Genomic DNA, 24,363 nt, shown 5'->3' on the forward strand with positions numbered 1-24,363 from the left:
TTTTTTTTTTTTTTCATATGGGCCTCTACTCCCTGGGATATAAACTAACGACAATGCATTTCGCTTAGGCTGAATGATCAAATAATTATGACCTGGCTGTATTGGAAATAGCAGCCTGATAAGCTTGACTGCTGCAGCCACCGGGTCTCTGGGACAGAAAACATTTTTCTACACTCATGGATCTACAAATTATTGCAGCAAAGTACATAAAATATTTATATGCCATTAGCCTAACAAAGGTCAGAGTGCTCTTTCACAGATCATTTCTCTCATAGATATGAAGGCAAACACTAGATAAGTTCTTAAAAGAACATACAAGAGAGTTAGCTGAGTCTGAAGTTCTTTCTGTTATTTCTTTTGAGATCACTCAAACCCAAATTGATATAAAAGTTTACTTAAATAACATTCAAATGTAAATTAGAAAGATTTTCAAAGGACAGATATCRGATAGGGCTACTAAAAATTAATTATTAAATCATTTAGCTCTTCATGAATATGCAGCAAGTATCATTAAACTCTTCAGTTTCCAATTTTCCCTGCCTGGGCTTGCTCACTGTCTTTTTTTTTTTTCCCCCCCCTCTTCATATGTGCTTTTAATTTAAAAGCATTAATAGCTGTCATGTCCATAGAGGGAAAGAAGAAATCTGTTACTTGTTTCTCCTAATTTATTTGGCTCGAGGAATTGTTTTGGTTTTGCGTTTATTTTCCCCTAAGACTCCTTTATTGACTACTGCTGATGTGGAGCTTGGCCGTGCTCAGCTGCCTCCTGCATCCCATTGTTTGACACTGTCACGCTCACTTGCGTTTCTGGACCTCAAACTTACATATTCTACTTAAACAGCAGTTTGTATTTACCTAATGTTYGTTATTAAAGACAATAACCATGTGTGATCTAAAAACACAGCGTGAAACGCGTCCAGGCCAGGCAATGTGATGATGAATGTGTCAGACTGAAAAAGCCTAAGCTGGACACTCTGTGCCTCTTGCCTTGAACTGGCTCTCATATTTGAGCAGGAACCCAAAACTGCATTCAGGAATTTTAATTGTCGTGCCCTTTATTTGCCTTAAGCCAACGATATATGTGTCATATTKGCAGGTATGTATATTTATGTATTCTGCAGGCCTTTCCTTCAGCAGCGACTCTGCCTCTTGGCTTTGCCATCAGTCTATGCCTATCCACGTGTAAATGTGGCAGGGACAGAACATGCAACGAAATATGAAATTAACCCAAATGTGAAACTTAGTCCAGTGCTACTTAATCTGTTAGTTTCTCAAGCAACATAATCAGTTTCAAAATTCACATTAAACTAGAGGATGCCAGCATTGCCTCGATGAAAAATATTGAGATATTGYATTGATGGGATATACTGCAATATAGCTATCCTATAAGCATAAACATTGCTAAAAGCAGAAGGGAAGGAGGAGGAGAGATTTTATTGTAATTTAAGAACACTTTCTATGCTTTTAGTAGAATACAGTTGATAAAAATCGCTTTGTTATCACGGGTAAGCTTAAAAAATACTGCTCATTAGCAGGCATTTCTTAAATTAGCACAAAGTCTAGATAAATATAGAAAGTGCTTGGTAATTTAGACTACTTATACCCTAATCACAATCAATTTAGACTTGTGMATGCTGGACACAGCAAACCAAAGTGGAATGTCCTATTGCTGCAAGACCAGTTCTCAAATTGAGAATTAATGAGTGAACACTCTTTCAAACCTATAAACTAATAAAAACATCAAGAACAGTAAATTAATATCTGCTTAAGACTTCAGAGGTTACAGAAGACAGTAAATGGTAAAATATTAATATCGTGTTGTTAGAGRTAATTAGGACCCGCATAACATCTTAATCTTAAAATGGGCATATACTCCTCAGAAGACACACACAATTTTAATGATTTCCAGAAATCTGAGGGGTACGGTTTTGTAGAACTTGAGCCTTCAGTATTCAAAATATTAATAGCCAGTTTCCATCACTGAAGAGCCAAAAGAAATCTCCTAACTAGTAAAAAAGCAACGCCTCTGAATAAAAACAAATGAGATTTCCCCTTTACCCCCCGAAGAGGGAGCTCCTGACTTCCAGCTTGTTGCAGCCTTTAAGCCCACTCTTTTTTAAGCAAAGCACAGCCATGGCCAGACYTACCTGCGAGATCCTCGAGCCCCGGCTGTCCAGTTTTGACGTACAGCGTGGAATCCATGCTGAGCCCTCCCGTGCTGGCCTCGGCCGTCACATTGCCTTCGGTGTCCGTCTGTGACCTGAAGGGCAAAGCAGACCAGAGGGGTAAATTCAGAGGGGCAATTYGAGGTTTCACGACCGGAGCCGCTCAACAACTGTGCCCACCATCAGCCCCTCGGCCTTTTTCTCCACAAGAGGCTGGCAGACTGGCCCTACATAATTCATTAGTCCCATGCTGAACTATGTCCTAGAAATGGAAGCAAGCACTCAGCTGTAAAAAATAAAAAATTTATAGTCAAATAGAAGCTGCGCAGCTTTGCAGACAGGGCCCTAAGAGGCTGCTGGGGATTCCCAGCTAAATTTTAATCCTCACTAACATCATATGTCRTGGCTAATACTCTGATTCTAAGGAAGTCTGTACTGCACAAAGCAGGCAGTGCACAGTGGTGTGCTGCACTCCTCCAGATCTTCCTTCTATAACGAGCACCACGACTCATTTTTATTTTAAAATAAATGAATGGATAAAATTAACTTTAAACTCTGATTTGCGGCCTGTCTCTAGGTTGCTGTGGAATCAAAGGGTCATAGGAATCTTTTATCTCATCTAAGAGATCTGAACTCATTTCATTTTGGCAGTTGCCCTATGTTTTGCTCCTGGAGTCACATCGACAGGCAGCTGTTTTCCTGCCAAAGGCTCTGCAAAAGAGAGGAGACAACAGACAGTTACTTCACTCACCTCCCTTTCAGGTGACACCATAGGAAAGAGAACAATTTTTCTCTTTACTACATATAAAAGAAGAAAAATAAAAAAGCAAAAAATAATTAAAAAAACAAGCCAGAGAAGAAAATAAGTAAATCTACAGGCAACAGCTTAGTCTAAAGTAACCCTTCAATGAGTGTTTGCAACCTAGATGCACACTGGGAAACCTGCTGTGAATAACAAGGCGAGAAAGTTCAAAGCTAGCGAGACGATGCCAATTGGCCTTTTTCTTCCAGTGCTGAAAAGACTTTTAAAGTTTGCAGCTCTTTCCTTTCCTACCAAAAGGCAGCTACAAAACTGTTCTTTATAGAAGGCCAAATAAACATTACCAAGTTTATTGGTGTCACTTCAGATGTTATTTATACCCAAACTACTTGAGATGAACACCAAACGGAGTGCTTTTCTACTTCAGCTACTGACAGGACATGCTATTGGGATAAATTTATGGCAGTTCAACATGTCATCAACGCATCTTTGCGTGTTATGAGGAATAAACACAGTAACTGACAATCCCTATTTTAGTTACAAAGGAAATGGCACCAACTGCATTGGCAATTTGCAACTCAAAATATATTCTTTACAAAATGATTAGCGGCAGGTCCCACCATCAGCCAAAGATGGGACAATACATTCAGGCTAAAYGTAAGCACATGTCTTACCTATAGTTCTTTTCTTATACCGAGGCAGCTTCACTACTGCTAGCCACATTTGAGAGAAYGAGTAGCACCAGTTTATGATGCACGCATACTATAAGTTTTAAGCCCAAAATGCATTAAAAAAACTAAGCTGTGCAGCATAAGCAAAAAGCAGTAGTTAGACACCAAGGAGACAGCGTTGTGATGTTGGATGTTAGCTGTGTCACATACAATTAATGYTTTCTTGTTTACCAGAACATTTTGCACATCTCAGCCTGATTGCCTTTAGCAACAATTTTGGTGTGAACGTAAAATTTGTCCTTTCTCAAAGAAGGACCAACCAACCGTGCCTGAAGAGTTCTCCATACCTGTACATAAACGGAGCGACTGTGGCGGTGTTCGGGTGGTTGTATTGCTGCTGGGGATGAGGTAGCTGAACACTCACAGTGTTGCTTCCCGTGGTTTGCGTCGTAGCTGCCGCTCCATTGACAGCGTGGCTGCTGTTGCTGCTGTTGAGACCTCCTTTCCCTTCGGAAGAGGCTAAACTCGAGGAGGAGCTGGAGTTCCTGCTGTCTAGCTGAGTCTTCTGATGAGAGAGCCCCGAGCCAGGTTTCCCACTGCGGCTTCTCTCACTTTCTTTCGCAGACGCTGGGGCACTTGAGGATTTCCCTGTGGTGTTTTTCATTCCTGGTTTTGGTATTCCACTATGCGAAGGGGCAGAGGCCTCCTTCTTGGCACTATTCAGCTTTCCTCCTTTCGGGATAAAGCTCGCAATCTTTGAGGACTTTTTTGGCATCTCTGTTGTTGCTAGCGCTGTCTGCTCTTCTTTTGGCTCCTCTTTTATGTCCAGCTTTTCCGTGAYGGATGTTCTTTTTGCAGTTTCTTTACTTTTCTCCTTTTCTTTCTCTTTCTGCTTCTCTTTATCCTTCTCGTTCCCCTTTGGAGAGCTTTTCTTATTAGTCAGTGCCCGACTAAAAGTTCTTTGTGCAATGCCCTTGAGTGCAATTTTGGGACTGCTGGACATTGGTCCTGGGTTGTTCACATTTTGATTTGTGGCATCAATTTCTTCACTTTCCTCAAAGCTCGGGAGMATCTCCAGCTTTTCACAGCTGTTCTCCTGAGACCCTGGACCCTCGAGCGCTGTCCCTCCTGCTTTGGAGCCTCCTTTGCTATTGAAGAGTTTTAATTTCTCAAGCATGGATTTTTGGCCGTTGGGCGCCGTTTTGACCATTTCCGACGGTGGCTTTGGAGGCTCTRACACCGGCTGCTTTACAGATAGCATGGAAGACGTAGCTGTGTGCTTAGCACTAAGGGATTTGCTGCGCCAGGGTTTAATAGCAGAGCTGGGCTGGGGGATGGCTGAGGAGTTGTTGCAACCGAGAGCACTGCCGCAGCTTTGAACTGAGGAGGACACATTCTCATTCATTCCTGCGGGCTGGGAAGCGGTGCTGTCCGCAGAGTCTGAAAAAAATCAATTACAAAATACTGTAATATCGAGTATTAAAACTAGCCTGAGCTTTCCTTCTGTAAGGAAAAATCAGGATATTCGCACTGAGAACATCATAAAAAGACACATGTATCACTACTTGAAACACCAATATTACTTAAACAAAATAAAACCAGTTATTTTTCCCCTACTGAGCAAAACAAACAACTACGAGCTCTAGCTACATAACTTACATTTACTTACTTGCTGTTTCAAAGAAAGTAAACAAGAAAAAGAATCTTTCTCCAATTTAAACCAAAAATGTGTTTTGCAATTTCATGTTTCATTTCATTACATTCATTTTTTTTTCCCTTATTAATTCTATAACACTGCTTTATTAGCAAAAACTCAGTACTATTTTCTAAGGTTTCCCCTCTGCTTTGGCAAAATTTCTGCTTCCAAGTTCAATTCTTAGAAAAACCTCAAATGTATAAAAATGCAGCACTGAGGAYGAAAAATAAAACTGAAGTTATTTTACGGTTGGGGCGGGGGGGAACATTCAGACCTTCATATGCACGCAGACAGAAGCAAAATCCATATACAAATCTAAAACCCATGCAAAATCTATGCAATGAACCTAAATGATAAATTAACACCTAACTTCATCCAGCTGTAAGAGAAACCAGTGGCAGTAAGGGCAAGCCCTCCTCCTCGGAGACAGCAAATCCATCGTCTATTTTGTTCTTGGAACATTATTTGCTCTAAGAAATTAGTGCAGAGCCTGAAGAGCTTGAGAAAAAACTCACACTCACCTACCAGCCGCCACTTCTCCTCCAAAGTTTCTCTCGGCAAAGTTTCCTTTCTGGAGCCGTTGCTCTCTCTCAATTATCACAAACATGTTTTCTGTTAAACCGCTCATGTTTCCAATTAACTTGTGTCATCTACGTCTGTTCGCCTGCCCAGCAGCCTGCTGGGGATTAACGGCTCTTACCTATATTTCCCTGCCCTCCAGCAATAAAGTAAACAGCGTATAAAGCTGCTTTGCTTTTTTTTTTTTTTTTCCCTTAATTTGAAAATCAACAGCAGTTGAGCGAGTACATTTTGGGCAGCCCGAGCAGCCCTGTGGGTTCAGTGCCATAAATCCTGAGCTTTGCTGCTTTGCTTCACGTGCAGCTGCTCACTGCGGACCCGGCGCTGTTAACCTCTCCGCTCTGATCCAAACCAGATCGAGCGAAGATTTAAAGCACATACATCTTCGTGACTTAGCAGAGAAGCGGCTTTCTAAGAGTATTAGAGATTCTTTAATAATAAACTCGGTCATTTTACATGGTTACACGCTAAGTAGGATAGCAGGGATTAATGACACTTGCAAAACAATATTACTGAGGTTGGAAGATTTCCAGGGCTCTGTTATTAACCAATAACTGTACTCGCTCATCTTACTAGTCTTATTCCTAGGGAAAACTATCCTCAAGGGGATAGAAGGGGAAAAAAAAGCTGGTTTACAAGCATATAACGGAGTTGTACTTCTATATTATTGTGTCACCTTTCAGGGCATCATGACTTCTGTTTTATCCCAGGACAGAGGGGAAAAAAACAAGTTAGCCCAACAGTAATGCCACTCAGTCCTCTCGCTGCTCTGCCCCAGCCCACTAAGCTCAACCAGCTGCATTGAGGAGGACTGAAAAAGCGGTGGTGTAGRAGTGGCACCAACTTGAGTGGGAAGAGGGTCAAAAGTATTTTAGAAGCTGTTGAAAATGCCCCTCCCTCTGCTTTCTCTTGCACACCTCTTAAGAGTAWACTGATTTTTAATTATTTTTTTCTTCTAGAAGTCTCCCACCTGCTCCTGGTTGCAACATTGCCCCGTTGTCCCTTTGCACACTCCAAACAAGTAAGTCTTTACGTCATTCAATAGCAGACGCCTAGTAAGGTAATGAAAGCTTCATGAAACTCCCAAGGGTATGTAATTTACAACTAATTTGCTTAGCTTTACTTGAAAAACAACACGTAATTGCCCATTTCCAGGTCTAGATCCTTGCAGAGAAATTGAAAAGTCACAGTCCAAATGTGTTCTGGTCTTCCAGTGATAAATAAATCTTGACACAAAGCGTATCCATGCCCGTAAATCCACAGAGCTGTCTGTGATTTGTGCACATTCATGGGACTGGTTTAGACTTGGGTCTATGGATGAAACGTAACACATTAATCATATGCCATCATTATATTAAACATATTAATCACGATAYATTACTCGTGCCAACACAAGGAGTAATGGCAAAACGGACTGGGCTCTGTAAGGGACAATATCAGCTGGAAATTCACTGGTAAGGAAGCAGTTTGCAAAGCAGGGCTTCTGGTTCTATATGCACATATAGCAGGTAGCAAGAAGTGCAGGAAGAGCCGTGTGATGAGACAGGCTGTGCAACGTGTGCATCACCTGCCTACAGTGCAAACCCGCTTTGGGCTGAGGCCACGTTTAGCCCTTGGATGTGCTCAGTGGAAAAGGTTTGTAAAAGATCTGTGTACTTTTTATATAGTTTCTTATAAAAGCATTTGAAGCAATTATACACACAATGCAAGTTGTATTTGTGTAACGAAAGCTGTTCTGCACTCGTAGATCTCCAGGCTCACTCCGAGAGCCTTGACTTGAGCATCAACCTGCTGGCGAAGGCCCATGCCCCAGGACCAGGCCCTGCTCCACAACCCGGAGCAGATCTTCCTCAAGCTCCTGCAGCTCCACTGCGAGGCAGGAACTGGAGGCAGCCACATCAAAACACCCTTCATGTGAACACCATAGGGTTTTCTTAAAAATAAAAAGCTGGTGGTGGTCTAGTTGAACTGGAAAGTGAACTTCTTCCTAACAGCACGGGCAAGTGCTCTAATCTTTGGATTTTGAGGGAAAAGRTATTTGGGGAATCAAATGAAGCAGCACTTCCCACCTCCCCCATCCACAAGCATTTTTCAAAATTTCTTTCTAAAAGAAGTGTACCTTTTTTATAAAAATGGTGTTCCCCAACTTCTCATACACCAGTGSTGTGGCATAAGTACAAGGCAATTCCACTCTGCAAGTTACTCTCAATTTACACACCTCAGAGAAATGAATAAGGGCCACAGTATTATGACTGTAACAAACGGGGCAGAAAAAAAAAGAGCACACAAGGGCATTAATATGATTTTCAGGGTTTATAGGTAACATTTTCTAGAAATTATCTTGAAAAAGGTTGGATTCTACAATTYTGGTATTAATGAAAAACATTTAGGAACTCTCAAATATACCTCAAGTGGCTACACTTCAGAAAAAGAAAGAAAGATATCTGCTTACACAAGTGGGGATTTTGATTTATGTTGAGGTCAAATACAGAGAAATTGGAAATTGAGAGTCCTTGAGTCTTCATGGAGCAAAAAATAAAAAAAATAAAAAATAAAAAAAGAGGTTGACAGCAGAAATCTCTCATGAAAACCGGCTCCACCTTCCGAAAACTTCTATTTTTCCACAGCTCTCCATTCCTGCCTCACAAATGAGTCTGCTGCCTCTTTCATTCCCGAGACCAACGTCTTCCCGTGGTGAAGGGAAAGGGGGTGCTGCTGCCAGGACGCAGCTTCAGACGCGAGGTTTCCTAATGAAGCACTGACACCAAGACGTGTGTAATACATCAGCATGCAAAGGAGGAAGTTGCATTCAGCAGAGCAGAGGCCCTCCTTTCATGGAAAGGAGAGGAGGTTTCATGCATTCTATTAATACGCTTATTATTTCCCATGTGTTCTTTGTGAGGGAGATATTTTCTTTCTTCAGCAACCTGCATTAACTAAAACTGACTATAAAAGAAATGTTTTCCAACCCGAGCTACAGCCTACAAGAAATAATGATCTTTTCGCTCTTTTCAAAGTCAAACGTTGGCCTGGAATCTATTTGGTTCCTAGTGTTCCCGTTAAAAAGATGTTGGTGGTCTAGTTCCAATGCCAACACGCGCTGTAGCTTGGGTAAATCTGATTTCAGCTGCTCCTGCAAAGCCTTAACTGCATCTGCAAACCTAGCCATTTGTGACAAAAAAAAAAAAAAAAAAGAATCTAATAGCTTATGATTTAAAATCTCCCACTGAAGTCCTTGAGTGCTTATATTATAAGACAGTCTGGAGAAAATATATGCAATTTCCCATCATTTGTCAAGTTAAGTTTAAGCAAGCGCGCTCCAATTTGCTCTAGATGAAAACTTCCCAAACCAATCCTTATAAGCATGAAAGGCGGCATGAAGACAAAGGATGTTTTCACAGTTATTTCTCCTTGGAAAGGTCAGGAACTTAACAGTATTTTTATTTGCTTCCAAACGAATAAGCTGTCATTTTTTACTTCACAGCTATGGGAAAAATAAGAAGTTCTCATGAAAAGATACATCTCTAGTCCAGCCCACAGATTAGACAGCTCTAATTTAAAAGCAAATCCACCATCAAATTCTAATTTAGGAAGTAAAAGCAGATCTGCTCTATGACATTATAGTGCCAGAGCCATAGAAACCACTGGGCCAATTTCATCATTTCTTATGTTGACAATAACTGGCCAGTCTTGACCCTTCTCACCCCACCCACCAGAAGACTCCCTCAAAATACTATGAATAAGCAATCCTACAAAGAAAAGCTTTTTAGCTGAGCTGTATCCTCATCAGTGGCGATTTATCATCCTTAGCAACCCCCTGAAGTATGGAAATGTCTGTATTCCTGCCAGGAGCTTACTAAAAAAAAAAAATCAGTATTTTTCCATAATCAAAAGCAAGAGCAGGTTGAGCACGGCATTCTGAACAAGAACAAAGAGCACACAGTCCTTGATCAAAGTCACCAAAACCTTGGTAATTCACAGGAGTTTTTGTTTCAGTTGTAATGCTATTTACTTTAGAGAACCATAGGTGTGCTGAATGGACTGGCTGCCTTCACTGGGCCAGGGATACGGGAAGAACCTCGGTCTTCTCTGATAAGTTGGCTGAACCCTTGGAGCAGTTTTTTTTCCTACTCTAGGCCATGACAAAAAGCAATAAAAACATTTTCAGCAAAGCAGTGTTCACCAGATAGGGGAATTCTGTGTAATCCAAAASTGGATAGGAAACATTTTGCTAGACCCTCTCTAGAAGTTCCACATCCCTCYTGTAGTGAGGAGCCCAGAACTGCACAAAATACTCCARGTGCGGCCTCTCCAGAGCTGAGCAGAAGGGGAYGATCACCTCCCTCCACCTGGCAGCAACATCCTCCTGATGCAKGCCAGGATCCCATTGGCCTTCTTGGCCTCAAGAAGGGCACACTGCTGACTCATGGTTAACTTCTTGTCAGCCAGGACTCCCAGGTCCCTCTCCGCGGAGCTGCTTTCCAGCAGGTCAACCCCTCATCTGTACTGATGCCTGGGGTTATTCCTCCCCAGGTGCAGAACGCTGCACTTGTCCTTGTTGAACCTCAAGAGGCTCCTCTCTGCACAGCTCTCCAACCTGTCTAGGTCCCTCTGAAGAGCAGCAAAGAGTGGCTTTGCTCTTCAGCCACTCCACCCAGCTTGGCATCGTCCACAGACTTGCTCAGGATGCACTTATGAGGGTCCCCTCATCCAAGTCATTGATGAACAAGTTGAACAGCACCGGGCCYAGTATTGACCCCTGGGGGCACCRCTGGCCACAGGCCTCCAACTGGACTCGGCCCCATTTATCACCACCCTCTGAGCTCTGCCATCCAGCCAGCCCTSGATCCACCTCACTGTCCACCCATCCAGTCCACACTTTCAGAGCTTCCCAATGAGGATATTATGGGAGGCAGCACCGAAAGCCTTGCTGCAGTCAAGGTAGACAACATCCACGGCTCTCCCATCACTCATGCACCCTGTCATCCCATCGTAGAAGGCTATAAGGTTCATCAAACATGACTTCCCCTTGGTGAATCCATGCTGACTACTCCTGATCAYCATCTTCTCTTTGACAAGCCTGGAGATGCTCTCTAGGATGAGCTGCTCCATCACCTTTCCAGGGATGGAGGTGAAGCTGAGCAACCTGTAGTTTCCCRGCTCTTCCCTCTTGCCCTTTTTGAGGACTGGAATGAGGCTGGCTTTCTTCCAGTCCTCCAGCACCTCCCCTGCTCTAATGTCAGCCACTCAGCTTGCACATTCCCGTAAAGCCCGTGGAGCTCACGCAGAGCTGCGGGACGCGAAACAACGGTTCTGTTGTTCACTGGTTCGTGTCTCCGAGGCGCAGCGTTTCTGCCAAGCCAAAGGCAAACAGAACTGGAGGCCAGGCAATCCTCTTCTCCTATTGTCTGCCCGTAACCGAGTTAGACACTTGAACTTGATGTTGTTTTTGTTTAGGTACTGTAAAAATTTAAAATGCTGTCCACATGACTGCCTAAAAACAAGGTTGGAGGGACCTCTATCGACCATGCACCAGTTACACAATTATAAACTAATGAAGCCCACTTAACAATGCCATTATGCTCCCAGTTAAATCCTGGATGAACACTAGTCTTGCTTGTTGTAGGAAATCTTGTGGGGAGAGATATGTTTGTATAAATAAGGAGGAAAACAGAGTTATGAACATGAACAGAGTTATTCAAAAGCATTAATCAACTTAGCTCCTCTACCCTAACAATATGAAATACACTCTGTACATATTGGCAGCCTAAAAGTGCTCCTAGGAAATATTGCCTATTGGCTTGTTTCAATATTAGCAGTAGCTTCAGTCTGGAAAGTAGACATATAGTCTGATTATTAATGGAAAAACACCAGCTAAAACGCTCACTGACCAGTCAGTCACGAATATCAAGTTAAATTACTTCTTAGCTGAGAARCGTCCTGCTCTGCTCAATGAGAACTCATCCAACTGCGCTGTTGTGAAGCAGCAAATATCAACACGTTCTTGAACACACACACTGTATATGTAAACAGGCAAGCCAAAGACCTGCCTGCAGAACTCCCAGTGTTTAATACCAGTATATAAACGTACAGAAATGCGTATGTATCTATTAAATCAGTTGAACAGCTGACGGGCACATATCACTTCCTACACACCAGGATCCTTTTCATCTCATCTCTATGGTCCGCAAAACTATTCTGTGCTCCCTGACCTGGCTGTGTTACCAAATTCCTGATAATAGGAGTAGAAAAAAAGATACTCAGTAGCTTTGCCCTCCCCAGTGGAATAGTTCCCAGTGGAACAGTGCCAGCTGGGACATTACTTATTTGTTTTTTAGGATTTATCGGATCACTGGGCAAGCTACAGCCTGCTTTGAAGGGAAGGCGGATAACATAAGCAAGCCTAGAAGAAAGAGAGCTCTGTTGAGTCCATTCTACTTGATGGTGGGAAGTCCATGACAGCAGATATTTCAAATCAGGACAGCAAGCACGTTGCAGCCTCCTCCTTGCTACAGTAACGAAGGACTGACTTTAGACTTACCCACTTAGGAGGTGGTTATAGATTTAGGAAAGGGACAGGGAAAAGAGAAAAGGTTCAGCAGAGAAGTCCCAGGTAGAAATGATCTGAGAGGCTGAAATYGAGAGAGGAGGCTGCTACTGGTGAGGTGAAAACATACTAGCACTTTGAGGAAAAAATCTGGGATATAGTACTACTTCTGTTTTCTTTCCTATGATTTAATACTGAACTTTAGTTTCCATGGCTGTTCCTCTGGCACAATTCACCCAGCAATAAATTTACAAGAAATTGTAAATATTTATTTTAAAAGGAGACATCTAGGATCTATAAAGGCCACGAAAGGCTGGGCCAGCTCTTCAGCTGGTAAAAATTAGTGCAGTTCTTGTGTTTTCCATGGAACTATGCAGATGGACACTGAATGAGGAGTTGACTTTCCAGCTTACATTTTACTTCTAAGCTCAGGGCTTTTATGAAGTGCACAGTTAAGAACACACCATTCACTTATTTTTTTATTCTCATCATTTTCAAAGACTTTAAAATACAATTTTGTCTTGTTTTAAACATTCCCAAAGCCTGTACCAACTATGGCTAAGTTTTGTGACATTGATCAGCTCCATTTCATCTGCAATTAAACCTTCAGCCACTCTTTTTTTAGGTAAGAGGACACCCTTTGAAATCCAAATTCACCCAGTTAAAATGTTACAAGATTAAGCACGAATATGATTTATGATTTACTGCATCCTTGTATCTTGCCCTATAAACACACTGCACAGTTACTTTTACTCTGGAAGTCCATCCTACGGGCAAACACCCAATATAAATATGTCAATAAAGATTAACCAAGGTGAAGCCTCTTTTATTCCAAACTGTGTTTGATTGGGAAAGTGAAAGGCTGCAATATGCCAGGATACACTTGTCAGCTGCCTGAAGACAAGTATTTCATTTGACACTAATGACTCTCCTGAGGTGCCCCTTCTGACACAAGGCAGTGACCTTCTCTTTGGGGAATACAGAGGCCATTAATACACTGATAAATGGAGAAAAACAGTCCCAGTCAATAAGGATASAGTCTTTAAAGTGCCTTGAAATTCTAGACTCAGATGAGAGAAATTACATGCATAGCTAGAAAAGGTCAAATAATCGATGAGCTATGCAGAGATACGGCAGAAAAGAGGTGCAGGAGAACAGAGCTGCACACAAATATAATAAAATGCTAAAGAAAAACAAATGTTTTTCAGGAAACGTTATGATTGYCATATATAAGACACAGAATGTAACTATTCCAACCTAGGCAGCATTCTATGACCTCAGGTAAAGGACTGTGTCCAGCTCCAGCACCTCAGCTGATAGGCAGGAATGGGGCCAGAAGAGATGATCTAGACATAGATCAATGACAAGACATCAACTAACTGATGCAAACAACACTAAAATRGTAGAATTTGTTTAGTCTAGAAAAGAGAAAACGGAGAGGACCCATTGCAGATCTCCACAGAGGTAAGGACAGTTATAAACAGGACAGAGATCAAGTTTTCTTCCAGTTCCTCATCAGCAGAAAGGACAACAACGTGCTTAAATGTAACTCAGCAGAATTCTGATTTGATCTTTTCAGAACAGCCAGCCTCAAGACTAGATGGACACTGGAGGAGATCTACTGAGGTGATTGCTGTGTCTGTCATGAGACATTTCAGAGCAGATTAGCAAGCTCCTCTTAGGCACAGGTACAGTTGACTAAGCTTGAGAGCAGGAGTACAAATGAAGCAACATATGCTAGCTATTCACTGGTATGATTCTATAGATGTAATATATGCTGCAAAGCTGTCAATTTTGAATGTAGTTCTAAAACCAGATGCCTTATCTGCTCTGCAGCGTTATGACTGGAACTTGTACAGAACTAGTTTTAGACTGCAGGGGATACCATCTGCATCTGCTGTGATCTGGATTGCCATCAACCGTTTAAAATAGGTTTACACGAGCCAAACCTTCAATGTAGGCAGCCCCATAGGCTAAGGTGGAGGGAACACAAATTATACTCAAGAAATAAACCTTGGAAATGGGATTTTTTTTTTTTTTTTTTTAAGCTAGGCATAAACATATGAGCTAAGGCTGACAGACCTTGGAATTCAAGCCCTATTGAGGCAAACAGGACTGTAACGTAGATTTTCCCTCASAAATAACCCAGAGAAACCAAAATCCGGTGTTTCCCAGCTCTCTTCTGTGTTTGCCACAATCGTCGCTTAAAGATTTGGTTAAGGCAAGGACTTGTGAAAGAACAATGCTGACGAAGTTACTATCTTCTCTTCCCTCCACCTCTTCATGTCCTGACCAATTAAAGCTATTAATGGCCAGTATAGCTGTTAAAAATGAAAAAAATTTACGAATGAAAAAATGTTTCCTTTGTGGGGAAAAACGGCAGTCTCAAGAACCTTCAGTTTGGAATGGCAACCAACACACAACTTAGTCACAGTCTCTGCTGGGATACTTGGGGAGCTCAATGTCCCTTCCTGAGAGCACCCAAGCACTTGGTGAGCAGCATCCAGGGATTTTATTCCCCAATGAGTAATCAGCAGATCTGATCATTCGTCTTCATGTAAATCCCAATGGCAACATTATCAAATTTGTTTTGGTTTACGTAATTATGAAGGACCAGAAATCTTGCCCATKAAGTTTCATTAAATTGTAAGTGAGGACTTATGATCACTGTACTGTGTTTATGAATAGAAAGATTATTCTGAACTTGTGATGAATCCCTTCATGAAAACTCTATTTAGGAAACAGGATAGGATTTCTCCAGCACCTGCTTTTTGGTAGTGCACACACAGACCTATAAAAGAAATGCCAACTATTCTGGATTTGTTCATTCTGGAGTCATCAAGACAAACTGTGTAAACAAATTCTACCAACATACTGATTTTCTGAGGAAATCATCAGCCACAAATTACTTTCAAAGCAAACTGGATGAAACACGAAGAGGTCCAGAAGGCATTTTCTCAAAGAGGAAAAAATTGTCCCCTTTCACCCTGAAAAATACTATTTACACATAAAAGATTTTTTCATTAGGTATTCCCTATGGTCTCAGATTTTTAGAATTAGTTCATTAAAAYGCCACTAAAAAATATTTTCAATATAAAATCTTCCACACTGTTTCAATTAAAGCACATTCTTAATTATTACACTAAAGAACATGCTTCATTATTCACTGCCCTCCAAGAACTAGCACTTGTTGGCCCTCAGCACGCGTGAGCATAGACAAACCACCGAGCAGAACGTGCTTTGCACTTCACACCTGACCTACATCAAACACTTCTGCACTTTTCAAAGGGAAAAACTGCAACTGGTGCCATTCAAATCACTTATTTCACAGGTAAAACCTGAGCAGGTAGATAACTCATTCAATTGGCTTTAAAATTTACATAGTTATCACTCAAAAAAAAAAAAAAATGCCAGTTCTGCATGGTCATGTTGATTCAGCAGGCAAGGGTAAACACTAAGTTCACACAAACTCCACAAAGAAAAAGCAAACTAAAATGAAAATTGAAAATGAGCTGTACATRGAACAGGAAAGAAAGAAACAGTTAAAAAAAATATCAAACTTTGGAACTTTTCTTCTAGCTCCAAACAGAGGATTTACAGGCATGAAGGCCTTTATAATTATCAAAAACAAAACCAAAAAAAAAAAAAATCAAGAACTGAAGTTTAACTTACTGCTCTCCGTTGCGTATGCCAACTGCTTCATTCTATAAAACACCTCTCCAGGTTTTTAACATCCATACACTGCTCGAAGCATGATCTTTCCATCCCAAAACTTCCTCTTTATGTTGTCCCTGGTGAACAGTTAATCTTTCTGCTGGTCCTGGTTAAACAGGCTTCCTCCTTTCCTCCCTCCCTCCCTCCTTCCTCCGCCTCTCCCCCTGCTCTCCCAGCAGCCGCGCCGGGCTCAGCGCTCGGGTATTTGGCACGGTTAAAATTGAATTTGGTAACGATCCATGCGTTTACACAAAAAGAAGAAAAAAAAACGGTCAATGCCTTTTTGAGATCAATCAAAGTCTATCAGCATTCGCAGTTGGAAATCACAGTAACGTGCTGCAAATAAAGGACTTGGATCGCGATGCCAAGCTGCCTTCCACSTTTTGGCTGCCCTTTTTTTTAAGCAACGTGTTTGCCATCACACATTGACCTGACCGACATGACCGAGACTGCTGTGAAGAGGGATGTAGGACCCCCTCACTGGGACTTTTGGGTCCTCACAGATACAGATTCCCTTGGTGGGCTTGTGTCAACCCTCTCTTCCCTAAGATATCACACATCTGAATATCTGAAGTCATTATTTYACCTGCTGCTTAATGCTTTTATTAGCTACCCATATTATAGTGGTTTTTTTCTACAGATCAGGAGGGTCTGGTTAGTTTGCTTCAGGAAAGGACTACCCTGTGCTCTCCACAAATCTGCTCTCTGCTGATTCAAGAGCTAACTGACAGCAGACCCTGAGCAAWGTCTACAGCTTCAGGTGCTCGGTGCAATGCTGATAACACACCTCTCCCCAGCGTCTAAAAAGCAGCAAGCCAAGAGCACCCAAAAGACCAAATCAAGAGGTTGTAACTTCTATTTCTACTCTTCATGTTCAGCCAAGCTCCTCATTGTGATTGCTACAATAGACAGAACTACTGCACACAACTGCGAGACTATGTGCTCATTAATTACCAGCGATGCTGTGTTATTTTCTTCCTGAAAGACTTCRTTTTCCTTCGGCCAGGAAATGGGGCAGAAGGGGAAGTGCTGAGAACAAACAGGCCGACCAAGAGTCTTCCACATGGAGCAGACMGATTTTCCAGCTGTCCACATAGCCTTTTGCCAGCTCCACATCAAGCCGGCTCATCCCTGGTCAAGCCAAACCTGACATTTACACTCCCTTAATGATAAGGGCTGCTATCCCTTTACCCAGAAGACTCCTTCAGGTTCACATTCAGCATCCCACCCCAAATGGGGAAAAAAACACATTAGTTTCCCAAAAGGAATCTCTATCAGGCTTCACAAGTCTCACTGCTCTCTTTCCACAATTCTTTTTTAGCTCTTCTACAATTATTAAGGCACATAGGGGGTCAATCTGCTTTTTGTCTCTATTATTGCTAATTTACTAAGAGTGGAAAAAAATGCATGAGCAGAACATAAGGGCTCCAGTGAGGAGGAGTTTGCAACCTTGGAGGACAGAGCAAATGACCACCCTGCACCCAATATAGGAGCCAAAGACATTTATTATATACATTTTTCATCTGATTTTACGTGGAGCTACAGAAGGGGGCTTGTCCTCTATCTTCATGTATTCAAATAAGATCATTTTAATTTGGAAACACTGCTGGGATCATCTGTGTTCACCTTTAGCATCCCATTGTTCATATTCTAAGGCAGATCTGTAATCCCTCTTCTAAGCCAGATCTGTAAACCTTCTTTCAACATTAACTCTGTTTACACATCAAATTTTGACTAATTTTGTCTMATTTAATGTGTGTGTTCTTTTTTTCTCCCCCAATAATACCTGGTTTTGAGAAACTTGCTGTCACACTAGCCCTGTCCTCTCCATATGTGAAGAAAAACAAACAGCAACCACAACAAAAACTTCATTTGACCTTGAGTGGCAAATTAATTTGACCAGCCTTTTARCTAACATTTTACCAATTTTTTTCCTTTAACTCCAAAGTAAAAATGTCATTTTTTTTTTCCAAACAGGCTTCTACTGCCCTCTGTAGGATTATTTTAAATAAATCACTAGGAACAAATGAATAATAAATAAGAATAACAAACAAACAAAGCCTGGGCCTGCAAAACAGGAGCCGAGTGCGTGAAGAGCAGAGGGGATGTTAGGGGAGTCAGAGCCAGTCAAGAGTGCCCAGCATTTTGCAGAGTGGAGCAGCTGAGCATGTCGAAAAGTTTACCGCAGTGCATCACCATTTTATGATMTAAGTATTTTAAGCACCTTGCCAAATCAACTCAAGCCCTGAAGTCCAGATATGCAGAGCCCTGCACCATTCAAGCAACCAGACCAGGCAGTCACTAAGATCTTCCCTGCCTTTATAATCCATGAAAGGCTACTCAAGAGCAGTATTYCTGATCATGAGTAAACAGGACATCTCATTTATGTGTATTTTTTGCCTGTATATGTGTGTGTCAACACCCACAAGCACACAGATATTCAGAATCACTAATTTTTATACAAAAGTATACGAGATTTAGATGTTGCATGAATCTCTTGCCCAAAGCTTCTAGCAAACCGACTGCCTCATCTTTGATTTACCAATGGCATCTTTCAGAAAGTCTATGTTATTTTTTTTCGGGTAGCCAGCTCCTCCTCCGTGCTTCATTTATTGTCCTTTTCCTTTCTGATGTATCCCACTTCATTAACTCATTTTCACCGCCACAAGACACAGGCCAGTACCTAACCAGACAATTTACACTGCAGAGATTGGGAAAGGCCACAGGTTAGGGACAGCTGCAACCTGTTTGGTAAGAGCAATTCATATCTGAAGGCTACTTCAGTCAGAAAATCATTACCTACCCAAAACAGCTCTGCCAAAACAGGCAGGATTTCTTTTTCTCCACTTTCTTCTCCAAAAACACGCAATGGAGCTTGTAGCCAGGCACTTCCCCAGTCTTGCAGAGGGAAGAACACAGGAATTAACTGTTCTGGGGGAGATAAAACACCAGCCTCTCCCAATCTCTATCCTCACCAGCAGCCCATAGAGGTGGCTGTGCAAAGAGGAGGGGAAGCAAAGGGCAGATAACACAGGTTGAGGAATTTTCCAGCTGTGTTTCATTAGTCCAGATTACAGTGATTTAGTCCAGCAAGTATTAAGAAGAGAAATAGCAAAAAACAACTTATTTTTTTAAAGGAAAGTGAAGTATCAACATAAATATTAAAAAAGTGTCTCTGCACCGCAGTTCTAATTCCTGTACTTTTTTTTTTTTTTTTTTTTTTTAAACACACAAAGAAATAATAACTTGTCAATTGAATAACTTGACTGGCAATTTGAAGGTAAGCATTCTCTCAGCTTTCCGCTTCTTAGATATTCTTAGACTTTGAAACTTCAGAAAGAACAGGTAGGGGCGATCACTCTCTATGTTAAGTTGTCCAGAAAAAATACAACGGGTAGCATTAGTTCCATATCTATACTGTGTTACTTCCATATCTATATTTTCAAATAAAAACTTTCAGCCATGAAAGTCACTGAAGAGCACTCGGTTCCCAACTGTAATCAACAGGAGGTTGAGCAAGAATACATGAAATTAGTAAAGTGATTCCCCTTAACTTTGATGAGTTTTGAAGTTAAGGAAATCCAAGAAAGACTTCCAGCAGTTTGCCACAGGGCTGGCTCTTGCAGAGAGTGATTTCTTGCATTATGTTATGATTAAACTAAGCATATTTGGAGGAAACCTCAAATGAATCTGAGCACCSACAGTTCTTGACTGCTGGCATTCCACCTCTTTCTAACCAGCTTTTCATCCTCCTTAATGAAGATTTGTGTATGTGAGAAACAATTGCTCATCCATCCTTTCATATAACTGCCACACACACTTTTGTAGCACCCCTTTGCTTACTACCTACCCTAAGGATAGTATTTTTTTTTTAGTAYAGGCATGATAAAGAAAACTTACCTGCTTCAGTCAGAATGAACCAATTACTAAAAGCTTTCTTTGCAAAAAAAAAGAAGATTTCTTTGCAAAGGGACACTTAGCAGTCAGAGATAATCTCGCAACTTCAGGAATGTTACTTAAAAAAAAAAAAACACTTTTCCCTGAGCACAACCACACCTAGGAGACTTTGAGGAAAACCCAAAATTTCATGCACTTACCTTTCTCGTTGCTACTTGTTGATGTTGAAGGGGAAATTCCAGGCTTGGATTTGTCATAATTGTTAAAGCTCTGGCTGCGTCGATTGTTGGCACTAAGAGAACCACGAGTTTTGGCCTCACTGCCTGCAGCGGACACCCTCGCGGTGGGGCCTGGAAGTCTGATCAAATAATTAAAGTCAGGTGAAATACATTACAGAAAAAGGGGGTGGGGGGTGAGGAAAAAAAAAAGGGGGAGGAGGAAAAAAAAAAAGCACCTTTGGAAGGGAAAGAAACTGCAAAATACCATGCATAATCTGAAAAGAAAAGGATTAGTACCCCAAGGTTTTATAAGGAACTTTAAAAAGCTCCAACACATCATCCTAGATAAAAGAAAAATGTATATATATAATGAACAAGGTAAAATGTGAACTGTTTTACATGAGGGAAAAAAAAAAAAAAAAAGGAAGAAAATCTGTTGAGTGAGATAGTTCAATAGCTTTCCTGTGATTTTTTTTTTATGCTCAAAAAATCAGAATCCAGTTCTGAAATTGCTTCTTAAGGTGACTAATAGTGAACTTGGCAAACGGGCTACTTGTTTCTACTGGGTGAACCACAGATTATATTAGATTATAGAGTGCCTATTAGAGTGCCTAAGCTGGCCACAGGTGTTATACAGACCCTCCCTACATACATATTTCTTCTCCAGTGATCATTAATGGTGTCCTGCCATAAATCTTGTAAAGCAGAAACAGTTGTGGTACGCTCAATGGAATAGCAACCCTTGCAAAAATGGTGCAAGGCTAAGACTAAAGGAGACTCCTGTTCTTCAACCAGGCTGCTGAACAAGGCTGTAATTAATTTGGGAATAACAGGGAGACAGAACATGTCTTAGCTTAGCTTAGAACATGCCAAGCTTAATGACTTGGCTTTGCCTTGTAGGGAAGCACATTACTTCTCTTCAGCGTTGCAGGCAGGAGGAGAGGAGGAAGACTTTTCTAAGCAGCCTGACACAACTAGGGAAGCAGCTGGCAGCCCGTTTCAGAGCAATATGTGTGCGTAAGCCCTTCAAAGWGAATGTTTACACATTCACTTTTAAGATTTGTAATGTATATCCTGCACTAATGAGCACCGCTTTTTCATATTCCACATAAAATACAAAAATTTTCATTTCAAAATGAAGCTGACTAGTTTAGAAAAGCGACAACATCCCATCACAGACCAAAAGAATTGGTTCACATCAAATATAGCAACTGAAAGGGACAACTCCTTGGTGTCTTTGTATTTTCAGTAGAGTAGAATTGCTTTAAAACATTTTTTTTTTTTCAGATAAAATCAATGTGTATTAAATAACTTCTGGTAATGGCTRAAATGAACAAGTCCCTGTTGTTGGAGAGCAAGGGGATGCAAATCATGCCCCCGGGAGGGAAGAGTAACTGGAAAGGCCATCTAGGGATGCTTCCTATATCAACCAACTTCTCCAAGAGATAGGAAATTCGAAAAGCAACACGAAGGAATACAGCAAAAAGGTCAGCAGCTGCATGCACATGCGTTGAGAGCTCAAAGTAGGAAAAGGCATCATTCAAAAACGGAACAAAAAAGGCATTTATAAACGCAAACCACTGCAGACCCGGCACAGCGTGTCATGGTTCTGAGGTTTACTACCTTGCTGAACCCTTTTAGCCAAAGCTCTCATTTTACCCAGGATTTCTGGGGACCAACAGCCCTTCCCAACACTGGGGGGTGCTAGAAAGTTGCACACCATGATCGCTGCAGGAAAGCGTGAACCGCTAATTCCCTAGGGAGCCTTCAGCACTGCAAAGGCGACTCCAGCAGCCGCAGCAGAGGTAAAGCAGGAGGAGATAAAACCCAAACACTCTTCATGAAAACAGTCACACTCCTCAGGGCRAGAAGGCTCACGGAGGGCTCGTTTTGCTTACAGGGCAGTGAACTATAAAGCAGCAATTAATGCTCTTTACAAAGGCAGCCACCTGGCCAAGTCGTTCACAGATTGGTTAAAAATGGCAAATAATACTTCAGAAGCTCAGGGAAATGGTAACCAAGAGCTTACTAACTAATGTAGAACTATCAAAAGACTCTAGTAAAATGTTTGTATATGTAGCATATTCTTATATATAAATGTKTTTATATAAGTAGTGAAAGGAAACTTCTATCCCTAGCTCCATTAACCCCACTGCTAGGAAACCTTAGCAATGCTTGTAAGTGCTGAGATGAGGTGGCCATGGAAGCTGGTATGCACAAAAGGCTGGATTTCAGGAAAAATGGACTAAAATATCATTTTTAGGGAGATTAGAGGCTCTCGGCTGCATAACACCGGGCAGTGCAGAAGCTTTGATGAGACATCCCCATGGAGTGCTGTTTTCTCCACTTGCCAGCCCAGAGAGCATGAGCCTGATGTTAGCACTTGCAGTTGTGCACCTCTAAATACAATTTATGTACATTTATGTACAGGACATTTATGTACACACATTATGTACATACATTTATGTACTGTAGGGAGAGAACTCCCAGAACCATGTTTTGTTCTCAAGGAGGAACATTCAGATGGACACCAAAATACCAAGTATTTTCTCGCTAGCAGAAATGCATTCCACGCCTTGCAAAAAGACAAAAAAAAAAGTGAAAACAGGCCTGACATTTCCGTGTTTCAATCGCTTGTCAAGTTACAAACAAGGAGGTCAATATTTTTACGGCGAGCCCTAAACATGCATCTGGATATATTGCAAAAAAGGGTTATTCATGCTTTGCAGAGGATGAAGAAATGCTAACCTAGAAGACCTTTTCTGACCAAGAGTGAATCGGATGATTTTGCTTTGAGATGAGTCCCTGGGAGATGCACTGTACGACAGGAAAGAAAAAGTGGAAGAAAACAGTGAGCAAAGAAGAAACTTTCTTTTTAGCCACTGAACTTAATTACTCGCTTTAGGGAGAGAAGGATTTTCTTCGCAATGTGTAACTTCTAGTCAAAACCGCATAAAATCTGAAGCGAATTTTTTTTTTAAAGGAACGCAGGTGCAATTCTGTAAGCAAAATTCAAACTTTAGTACTCAGTTTCCTCTCAAACTGTTATTGTATGACTCACCTGAATCTGAACAATAACTCAGTATATTCTAATGAAACAATATAGGATTTCTTTAGCATCTTCAAGGGTCTTTAAGTTATCAGAAACCCAGGACAATCCATACAATSGACTGCAGAGTCAAAATAATATTCAAATAATTCAATACACTTGTTACACAAAAAAAAGTCATAGAAATATGTTCTTACAGTTCATCTTTGCTTTAGAGTATTTAGTCCCTGTATGAGTCATTGCACAGTAGCAATGACAGCTAGCTTCAATTATACAAAAACAGTTTTCCACCTAACTTGTGTTATTTCCACCTTAATTTGTGTCATTTTTAAATAACTAAGTCTTCAAATGCTAGCAAACATGCATAAGTGATCTGAGCATTTGAAACCTGCCTACTTACTCCTTTTAAAATCCTCACTCTCTCACCAGTAGCTGGATAAGAAGAACACTATAGGAATAAATGCACGCACAGAGGTAGGGCCTTAAAAATTACTTTAATTCTAACTTGTAAGGAGCACCTATAGGATTAAAGGCATCCAAGACATGCCCCCACCCTCCATTACCTATATTATGTTCTCGGAGTCCTAACAAATTCCAACTGCAAAATTACTTTTCATTTGGGCCAGGAGCTTCCTGTTTTTGAGCAACAAACCTAAATTTAATGCTGACTGTTGCCACCTGTGATGAACTCTTACCACTCCCAGACACTTGCATTCATCTGGGAGGGGGCTGTCCTTGTGAATGGAAAACTGAAGKTTTTTTTTTTATGTCCAAGGTGTATATATACTGTATTGGTAGTGATATGTGAGTTTTGCTAGTAGAAGGAATAACTGGGAAACATTTCCTTAGGAGAAACTGTGGTTGTGCTGGCATTTGATGCCCACTGAAGTGCCTGTTTCTAGCATACTGAAGCACCTCTGTTTTGCTTCCCAAGGGTGTCAAGCCAGCTGCTACTCAGCATTCAACAAGCGACACACTCTCTATCCTAAAATAAAACCCCTAAATGGGGCCGAGTCCAGTTGGAGGCCTGTGGCCAGTGGTGTCCCGCAGGGGTCAGTGCTGGGCCC

General features: G+C 41.3%; 1 protein-coding gene across 1 annotated transcript in view; it reads right to left on the reverse strand.

The window, feature by feature from the left end:
* Window positions 1–24,363, reverse strand: part of NAV2 (neuron navigator 2) — a 169,161-nt gene that overhangs the window by 84,624 nt on the left and 60,174 nt on the right. Inside the window, exons 7-10 of the mRNA XM_026040221.1 lie at window positions 22,996–23,064; window positions 20,230–20,387; window positions 3,944–5,036; window positions 2,148–2,260 (exon numbers count right to left, since the gene is read on the reverse strand). Coding sequence (XP_025896006.1) covers window positions 2,148–2,260; window positions 3,944–5,036; window positions 20,230–20,387; window positions 22,996–23,064 — 1,433 coding nt within the window. The remainder of the gene's footprint in view (window positions 1–2,147; window positions 2,261–3,943; window positions 5,037–20,229; window positions 20,388–22,995; window positions 23,065–24,363) is intronic.

The sequence above is a fragment of the Nothoprocta perdicaria genome, unplaced genomic scaffold (genome assembly GCF_003342845.1).
Source record: "Nothoprocta perdicaria isolate Ctin4 unplaced genomic scaffold, notPer1 scaffold_251, whole genome shotgun sequence".
Lineage (NCBI taxonomy): Eukaryota > Metazoa > Chordata > Aves > Tinamiformes > Tinamidae > Nothoprocta > Nothoprocta perdicaria.